This window comes from Athene cunicularia, assembly GCF_003259725.1.
Source record: "Athene cunicularia isolate RWA chromosome 6 unlocalized genomic scaffold, athCun1 chr6_part1, whole genome shotgun sequence".
NCBI classification, from domain to species: Eukaryota; Metazoa; Chordata; class Aves; order Strigiformes; family Strigidae; genus Athene; species Athene cunicularia.
The window spans coordinates 12,007,305-12,017,401 of NW_020799105.1; the positions used below are offsets into that span (position 1 = coordinate 12,007,305).

Consider the following 10,097-nt stretch of genomic DNA (forward strand, 5'->3'; position numbering starts at 1 on the left):
ACCCTGGGAATCCCCATTCTTGTGCATGAGACAAGAAACCCCAAACATGATTCAGTACCTCTTTGTTAGTTTTCAGGACTCCCTAGAGGCAAAGCACCAGTATTTGCTAAATCACCTCCAAAATCATCAGACAAAACAAAGCTTCCAATCAAAACCCTAACACAAACCTAAGAAGCTAATAAATAAAATTAAAACCCAAAACCCACAGGGAAGGTCTTTAACCACTAGCAAAATTAGTTTGCTTTTCAGTAGCCAGTGGTTTATTCTGCTAGCAGCAGACAACACAGATTTGAAATTTTATTTATGACTATGATTCAGTTCTTTGGACAAGCAGTGCCCTTCTGACTCCACTTTCTTAAACTGCAAGCCTCAACAGTGACAAAACTTCTCCCTATGAGCTCCTTCATTTTAGAACAACTCAATTCAGAGCATACATTGGGGATTTTCTATTACCCAAAGTAAAGCCAAAGGTAACAGAAGCTAGTTTAAGACATTAGTGTCCACCTGCTAACAAAAAAAGCCAGTTAATTCAGCATTAATTTCTGGTATTCAGAGTTATCTTTCAAATATAACATACAGCATGCCTTTCTGTGGGAAATCTTGTGGAGAAGCTAAAGACCTCTCACCTTATGTTATATCTGGTTAATATGCCTAAAATGAGTTTATTCCAATGGGCCTATATACCCCTTCTTACAAGACAGGGGAAGAATGCTAGTACATGCAAAAAACATGGTCATGGAAATTTTGGGACAGTTCTTAACTGTTTTGTCTTAAGTTAGCCATTAATTATGCAGAAACAGTATAAGCCAAATGTTGTGGTCACATACATGTTCCACATAGATATGATCTAGGCTGCATCTCTTTATCAGCCTTAAATATTAAATACATAAACATGTTGGTTAAGATTGTGGAATACTTACGTAACCACAGAAGTCTGATCTATAACATGCCTGCATAATGAATCATAAGGACAGATAAAATAATTATGGCTGTTCATTATCTGCCTATGGAGGTAGTAACTCAGTCAACAAATAAACTGTTCCAGAGATTTAAAACGACAAGAGTATTTATTATACAGGTATTCTGCTGTTTTGTTTTCTACTGTAGAAAATAGAGATAGGCTGACCCCAGCCAGCAGATAAGCACCACACAACTTGTTCACTTCCATGCCCAGTGGAACAAGGGAGTAAGAAGAGCAAAAGCAAGAAAACTCACTGATGGAGATAAAGATAGGTTAATAAGTGAAGGAAGAGGTGATAAGGGGGAAAAGAAAAAGTGATGCAAGGGCAATCACTCGGCACCACCCACAAGCAGAAGGATGCCCAGCTAGACTTCAAGTAATGGCTACATGACAGACCAACTCCCCCTGCTTGGTTTTGATTGCCAAGCATGACACTATGTGGCATGGAATATATCCCTTTGATTATCTGGGGTCAGTTGTCCAGGCTCTGACCCCATCCCCCCCCACCCTCCACTCCAGCCTACTCACTCTGAGGTCAGAGTGGGAAGCAGAGAAAGCCTTGATGCTATGCTAAGGACTGCTCTGCAACAGGCAAAAGACTGGTCTCTTAACACTGTTTTCGTCCAAAACAGAGCACCACACAGCTGTTATGAAGAAAATTAACTCCAACCTAGCCAGACGCAAAACAAAAATATTTTTAAATACAGCCACCTCCAGCCTGTACCAATTTGGTCAGGAATGTTACACTAAGTCCTACTGCAGGACCTTCCTATTTAAAACATTATTTTACAATAAAACTTCAAAATCACTACTTATTTGACAGCTGTTCTGGAACAAATAGGCTAACTTTTAAAAACACAGATCAATTTTTATCACAGTAATGTCCTATAAACTGGGATTCAAACACTTCATCTATCCCTTGTGAGCAGAAGTCGTCGTTCAGTTTTTTGAAATACTTTCTAAAATACTTTAAATTTCCATGAAATTCAACTTCAAAGAACACACCACACAGATCAGGAACTTGCACACAGACTTCTAACAACCACAGACTGACAAGTATTGTGTGCTAGACTCCAGTCATACATCTCAACATCTAGATCAATTTCCTCTAGTTAACTTCAACTCATAAAAGTATTATTAGGAAAATGAAAACATTAGACCCCCACATATCTTCCAGATGTAACTTCCTGCTCTTTTCTTTAGGGTCAAAAAGCAAAATCAGAACTACTAAAAACAACTGAAAGGCAAAAGCTAATGCAATCTGTCTGCACAAACCACCTTTCAGCATGCCAAGTCCAAGCACAGTAACAAGCACCCCTTTTCTCTGCCTACATTGCACTGTACAGCACAGGACCCTTAAGCTGAGTAACTAGTTTTGCAGGCAAGTAACTCTGAGTTTTCATGCATTATGAATAAAGGAAAAAATCATATAAAAAACCCAACATAATAAAGCTGATGCAACATTTTTGGGGTTTAGCCACTTACATGAAGCTTCAGTAACGGAGTTGCAGTGTCCTGAGAAAAACTGTCAAGACAGTGTTCTTCCAGGGTTCCTGTCTGTGGCTTGGGACCTGAAGAGAGAATTTCTTGCAGTGGCATGAATACTACTTCATCATCATCATCATCATCATCATCTAGACTGCGTTCCAAACTCTCATCTTCACCATCAAAGCTGCTTTTTGATTTTCCATTCAGCTTGGACTTGTCTGTACAGGCGCTTTCAGCTTTTAACTCTTCTGACAGTTGTGAAGAAATATGGCCTCTGTTCATGCACACTTCTTTAAAAGACGATGAACAGGAAACGCTTTTACCTGGCTCTTCTGAGAGTGCAAGTTTCCTGGAACCTTCCACTGAACAAGAATCAGAAGCATTTTCCAAAGTTTTGTCTTTTGTTTTTGAAAAACTGTTGCTGCATTGAATACTGTAAGATTTATAGCGTGCACGTCTTTCTAGTCTTTTCCCACCTTGCTCTTTCTTCCCATCCAATACCTGAGACAAGCCAGCATTCTGCAGATTAGATTTCACACCTTTTGTTTGTGGTAAGTGGTAGAAAGAAGGCAACACAGTACTTTTTTCCTGAGAAAAAGGAAGGGACTTTTCCAAGAAAAAGCGTGAATTAGCCACCTGCAATTGATTCTCTTTGGTATCCACAACCGAAATGTGGTTGTTTTTACCAGGACCTGCAGAGGACCAATTATTTTTCTCATTTTCATTGCTTGAGTTGAGGTATTCCTCTGAAAGAGTAGAGTCATGTCTAGGTAGAGCAGCAGCCTCCCTTAGTTGCAGCACATCACCAGAAGCAGACTTTAAAAGGATATTTTTTACAAAGTCAGACCTCCTATTTTTGCATTTTGCAGATGATCTACTACAAGCAGAGTCACTCAAATTTGATACTTCAGATTGCTCCGAACTCTTTGCATCCACACTCATCGCGGTGTGCTTTCTCTTCCCAGGAAAGTCTATTTGTTTGGATCGCCCAGAAGACATCTTAGATATAAGGCAGTGCGAAGGAATAGGCTGGCTCTTCCATATACCAGCAGTCATCTCAGATGACGTTCTCAGTGCATTTGGAGAAGACCCCCCATGTTTTGAAACCTGCTTTGCTTGAGATGGGTCATCTATGAAGTGTTTAAGAAAAAAGTAAACCACTGTTGTGATGTTTAAAAAATAAAGTAGTTTTAAAAAGAAATAATCAAAACTAACAGCTTACCCTTAAAAAACCCATAACTTCTGTTTTTAAGTCAACTATAACTGAAACTTTTTATTAGAATCTACAATATTTCCATTCTGCTTGAACACAGTGGACCACAATTAAGATTCAGCCAATACTGTACTGTTATTATTGTAACTAACTTGGAAATTAAATCCTGTTATTTTAAAGCAGCTCAATAGCCACCACAGAACTTTTCCTCTAAACTAGAATCAGTCTTTGGAAACACACAATAGCCCAGTTGAGGTATGGGATTGGAAGAAAGTTTCTGTCATTACATATTATGGTTATAAATAATGAACAGTATAAAAAGTATTTTAGAAATACTGCAATAATTTTAACAGTGATCATAAAAAAAACATTCAGAGTATGAAGAAAACTGTTTTCAGGCTACAGTTCTATGGCAACAGAGCCCACCTTCTTCACTATGCTTTTCTGCTTCCTGCCTTAAGCTGGCACCAGCACATGGACACTTCATGGCAAGCTACTTCATGGAGCAAACGTGGCTGAGAACTTGCCAACTCAATTTTCAGCCAGATCAGCTCCTTGCACCACTGGTCAAGCCCCAGTGCTAGCACAGGTGGAAAGTGAAGCATATCAGCAGAGTCTGATAGGTTTACACAGCCATGGATCTGTAACATGGGAATACTCTCCTTGCTTTGGGTTCCTTCCCTCCCTTTTGGTTTTGTGGGTTTTGGTTTGTTTTTGTTTTTTTTAATCATCCTACTGACCTGGCTCAAGCTTCTATTGACACGAGCTTTTTATATTCAGTTCTACCTACTGTAGAACAAAATTATGTGGTTAAAAAGGAGAAAAACAACAAGAATACCAGCTAAGCTTCAGTATAAAATGCAAGAGAAACACGAAAAATAATCAGTGATTAAGGGCTTAAAACAAAGAAACATCACGACTTCAAGTTAAGTTACAAACAATCTGTTTATCACTAACATCCCAAGTAACTCGTAAATCTATTCAAGATTGCCATATCTTAGAAATAATCTTGACTATACAGCAGTATTTTTTTGAGAGAAAACAGAAAAACATAACTTCAAGGGAAAAAAGCCATTAAAAAAAGACACTGTGATGAACCTGACTGTTCAATTAATTCCATATTATCAGCACTGATTCTACCTGAGGCAGTCTCCCTTGAAGCAGAATGTGGCATTTTTCTTAAAGAACATCCATTTCCCTAAAAATAAAGATGGAGAAAATAAAGTTAATTGTATACTTTTTAAAACCAGGATGTTGATGTCTTGAGCCAAGTGCTGAATCCAGCACAGACTTAGTTCCACACAACCCCAAAAATATGGTAATAAACTTCATTTCAAGACAAAACACAGCTGCAAAGATCTCAAAAGGACTCTCCACAATCTGAATTATTTTTTTTTTTTTTTTTTTTCAGATTGGCCTCCAGTTCTAAATCTCTCCACTTTCAGAGCCATTAGCACTTGTTTCCCTGGGCTATATGGCTTTCCTGAAACAAGTCATGAGGAATTTTAATATCAAAATGACAGAAAGCACAGATATGCAAATACGGGGTGGGGGGGTGCTAAGAAGAAAAGGAAACAAAAGCTAAACAAACTTTTTTGTACCATTCACAGCACATTACGGAAGCACAATTCCTGACCTTCCTTGCAAGTAAACAGCAACCTTTTAACGGGTTTTTTTGGTTGGTAAAAAACTGAACATAATTCAACCTGTAATGAAATACTACATACTTAATAGGACCCCTCCCACCTCTATCTAAATACTGTAGCTTGAGTGCATAAATCTGAACTGCTATTAACGGCAACTTCTAACCAGCAGAAATTTGCCAGGCTGTTCCCTACACTTCATTGTAAGAAAACACAAGGTTATAAGATATTTAAGATAAAAACTTTTTTTTCTACAAAATGCAATTTAAAGTCATAATTTGCATTGCATTTCCATGCTTGCATCTAACCCTCAGAGAATAATACCTCTTCTACTTTTAAACAAGGATTTCTCATTTATAGTAACATAGTTAAGAACTGGCTTACCCAAGCATGACCTAAAATATACAGAGGAACACCAAAAGAGCATAACTCTTGTTACGAAAAAGGCAGCACCAAGAATCTCATCCTACATTGAAAAAGAAAATTTAAAAAAAAAAAAAAAAACACCACACACACAATGAGTCACTGATTTCCACCTTTAACAACCCTTCTGAACACACCTGATGTGATAAACGTGTTCCTGAGAATGGTTTTGCAGGATGCGTCTGGGATTGTTTCATTTTACGTTTCTTCCGTCTTCTTTCTCTGCAGAGAGCTTCCAATGACAACCTAAATTTAGACTCTGCTGAATTATGGGACAATTTCATGGGAAGACCTGGCTTTTGGCACGGAGATGTGTTGTTCGCAGTGCCATTATTTCTAGCGCAGGCTTTTCGGGTATCAGCTTCCGATAATGAAACCCATTTGTCAGAGGCTAAACTAGCGTCTTCTAGATCCATACAGTCAGTTTTCTGTTCCCAACTATTTCCACAAGACAATGGTGCTCTTGTTACACCCAGACACTTCTCATTTCTTCCCTGTTCTGACTTGCCAGTTTTATCCTTTTTGGTCAAGAAACTGCTGTGAGACCCTGCAGTAATGAAGAGTTTTTCAATCACAACTTTTGGGTATAGTGACCCCAGTGCCTTACATGGTCTGCCATTCTCCAGAATGTTTACACTGTCCTTTCTCTCCTTAATTCTTCTCTGAAAGGCATCTACCAGAAGACTTGTGCTGGGTGTTTGGTCTGGCATCTTTTTTCTTCTGACCTTCTCTGGAGAAGGTATCTTCCTTTCAAAATGTTCAGCACATAAAACTGACAATCCGATTCCTGCATCTTTTGTGTTTCCTCTGTCTGGTGAGCACAACACAGTCCTATCTTTATAGCTACGGTCTAAGAGAGAAAAGAAAAGGCAAATTATTCACAATCACAACACTGGGGCAAAAAAAGTCTTATTGGACTGTATTACTTGATATTTTATCTCTCTCTCTCACAAGCAATCCAAAATGAATTTACTTAATCATGCAATTTATTTCATATCAAAGAATTCCATGGTCTATGTCACCACAGCTTCAGTTGTTACAAACAATCTAGATTAAGCATGAGACAATAACTTGAAATAATAATTACATGACTATTTAAATAAATTAATTTTAATAGGAAGTTAACATTTTCAGTTACATTATTACAAAAAATTTAAATGTGTGCATTTTTGCATATTTGGTAAGCTATACTCATTATACTGCTGCTCCAATCTGGAATGAGATTCAACTATACTTCTGCACACTTATATAATTAAGACTCATATAAAAATCTTCCGTTTAAAAAAAGATATAGTTACCTTGGTTTGAAACAGTTTTGAAGAAATCTAAAATGGTCCGGTTTCTGAAAAGAAAACATAACTTTACCTTTTTAAAAAGAACAATACCTGAACGCCCATACAATGAATATTGATAAAATTAAAATGCTGTTAATTTATTTTTACATATTTTTTTAATGCCAGAAACTCTTATTTCTGATAGCTCTGACACATCAGAGTTAGCCTTCATTCTCTTGGCTAATGAAGGCAACCTGTCAGTTTTCTCGATCAAACCATTTCATTTATCACTCTAGTAAGACTTAGCCACCCTTCCATCTTAAACTAAGCTTTCTTAAATGGGACTGACCTCACCTGTATACAGAATTCTAGATGAGACCTCCCCAGTACTTTATGTGATAGTGTTAACAACTTCCCCATCTCCACTGTCAACACCTTGAGCTGGTAATTCCTACTGTAATTTTTTTTAAGGTAGTATAGTGGTAAACAGCTGGCCTTATCAATACTGTCAGTGATCAAACCCCCTTCAAAGCATTATTAGTTGCAATCAAACCACAAAGGTCTCTCTGCAAGTTGTGAAGTCCAACTAATTCTGTAACTTTCTTCTTGGCTGTCCAAAACCCTTTGTGCACCACTGTTGCTTTTTTTCAAACATCTGGTGACAGGCTGGGATGCAAATTGTCTGCAGTATGACCAGACTTCCCAGCAGAAACTTGTACCAGGCGCTGCTCCTTAACAAAATGCACCTGTCAGTGGTGAAAGGGCTCAAACAAATGAATTTCTGACAATCATTGATTAAGACTAAACTGTGATGCATGAAAGCTTTGCCTGTGCTTAGCTTGTTTGTTTCTTAAGGACTCCTTAACTTTTTCCTTAGACCTCTTTTTCTGCTTAGATCTCCCTATGTAAATCACAGATAGCAGACTCAAAGCCTTCAAAGGACACTTGGGCAACTCCTAGAATGGGCAAACTAAGATAAGGGGGACTCGAACAAAAGGACACAGAGATCCTATTATAGTATAGGGAGGATGATCTTGCTGACTTAGGAAGACATCTGGACTTAACCTCAGAGTGCATGCTATGGAAAGAAGATCAACTAGCAAACACAACGACTAGTTCTTCCCTAGACCACCAAAGATGCTCACTTTACTTCTACTAAGCATGCTTGGACTGTGTAAATGAATTCTGTGAATCATTATCATAAGACACTCTTTCCAGGAAATCTAATGAATATGTATGATTTGTGTGTTATGTAAACTGACATCCCTTGCTAATTCTTGGGAGCCCTTATGGTGGAGAATCCCCAGGGCGGCCTCAGCACTGCTAAAACAGTTATATTGAACGTTGAGTGAATTTCTTTATTTCAGTGGCCTCCTTTCCAGCGCACGCTATGGGCATCTTCTGGCTTCCAATAGAAACAGCAGTCTACAACCATCTTATTTTTACATATAGACAACAAGATAATTAAATCACAGGTATTTTCTCTGGCAACAATAAGCAGGGCATGAGAGCACCAAGGCATTTCTCCATGAGAGAATGTTACTTCTAAAAATGGACAGATTGAGTAACGTACAATTTGAACATTAAAATACATCAAGAATGATGAAATTGCTATTTTCACCTTCTCCCACGTAGCAAGTAAGTTCACTAACAACTTCAAGGATACACCTATGGCTGTTCTGGAAGTGCCTCTTCAAATTCCAACAAGATATTGGTGTGAGAAAGCAGAATAATACAGATTTGTTTAAAACCTTCTTCCATCTTTTGTAATCTTTCTGTGTCTTCCAAAACAAAGCTACAACATTACTGCCTATGTAACAGTGTTTATTCCAGATTTTAAGCTAACATATTCAAACATCCATACATTACTCTGCTCTCATAGACTGAATAACCATTTCTGGAAGTTCAGGCCAGAAGAACCCACTGCTCACTTGTTCAAACTAAACTTGAATTTAATTTTTAATCTTTACGTAAGCTTGTTACTTTCACTTTTGCATTTACTAACATGGTTTCTGCATTTTTAGCACCTAAAATAAAAAAAGCTGTTTATAATGCATTGATGCTTCTTTAACCAGGTTACTGGCAAGCATTAATGTTTGATAATACTGTAATTCAATGAAAAGCTACCTGTAATCAGAATATGTGAGTGCATAAAACTGTCTTTTTGGCTTCTCAAAGAGAGAAGAAAATCTACTTGTCAAAGACTACTTGCCCGTCCCAGTTTAATTTGATGTAGGCCAAAAGACACACATTCTTCCTACATGCTGAAGCAACAGGGTCCCAAATTTCAGTTCAACAGAAGAATCAAAAGGCTACATTTCAGGTTTATTCACTGTTATTGCTGTTGCTGACTGACTTGGCTTTCTGCCCTAGACCACCTCTCACTCTGACCTCACCTTCTCACCAGAGGCTCTCTCCACCTTGTGTTCCTCAAGACACTCCTGATGCTTGCTTGTGACTCTCAGCCACAAAATCAGCCCCTGCCCACAGCTTTCTGCACCACGTATGTTTCCAAAACTCTTCTATTTTCCTAATAGGAAACTCTACTCCTTCCTTCTAGGTTCAAGTCCAATCTGCAGTATCAACCACTGCTGGCAGCCCAAATCTCATTTTCGGTTACCTCTCCGATTCCTCTTTGCACTTGAAGACAAACCAAAACTGAAGCCTTCCACTAGCTTCTTCCTTCTTTCCACATTCACTGATTTCAAACGACTGCTTATCTCCCTCCCACATCTACTATCTCATTGTTGTATCTTTTTGCTGTCTTTTATTCGAAATGCAAGAGCTTTGTAGCAAAATTAATTCGCTCCATAATTATACAAAGCCTTGTATAATATAACTGAGAAAACAGAGGCACTGCTGCTGAAAAAACAAAGTTTTTTCCCTCCTCCCTGGGATAAAAATTTAACATGAATTATTTGTCTTAGACTATTTGTTTTAAGGTGCTTATCCATCGACATTTTCTACTTTGCATATGTAATTCTGCTTTTTGGAAGTGCAAGGGATAGGAACTGTCCAACTAAAACTAGTAATAATTTCTCAAGTGCTGTATCTCAGACCAGGAAGTGTACTAGAACTTGAAACAAAAGGGGGGG

The 10,097-nt window shown here is 38.0% G+C and overlaps 1 protein-coding gene across 1 annotated transcript in view; it reads right to left on the reverse strand.

Moving 5' to 3' along the window:
- Positions 1 to 10,097, reverse strand: part of SLF2 (SMC5-SMC6 complex localization factor 2) — a 26,341-nt gene that overhangs the window by 15,666 nt on the left and 578 nt on the right. Inside the window, exons 2-5 of the mRNA XM_026851510.1 lie at positions 7,027 to 7,093; positions 5,866 to 6,578; positions 4,803 to 4,860; positions 2,447 to 3,579 (exon numbers count right to left, since the gene is read on the reverse strand). Of these exons, the coding sequence (XP_026707311.1) occupies positions 2,447 to 3,579; positions 4,803 to 4,860; positions 5,866 to 6,578; positions 7,027 to 7,093 (1,971 nt within the window). The remainder of the gene's footprint in view (positions 1 to 2,446; positions 3,580 to 4,802; positions 4,861 to 5,865; positions 6,579 to 7,026; positions 7,094 to 10,097) is intronic.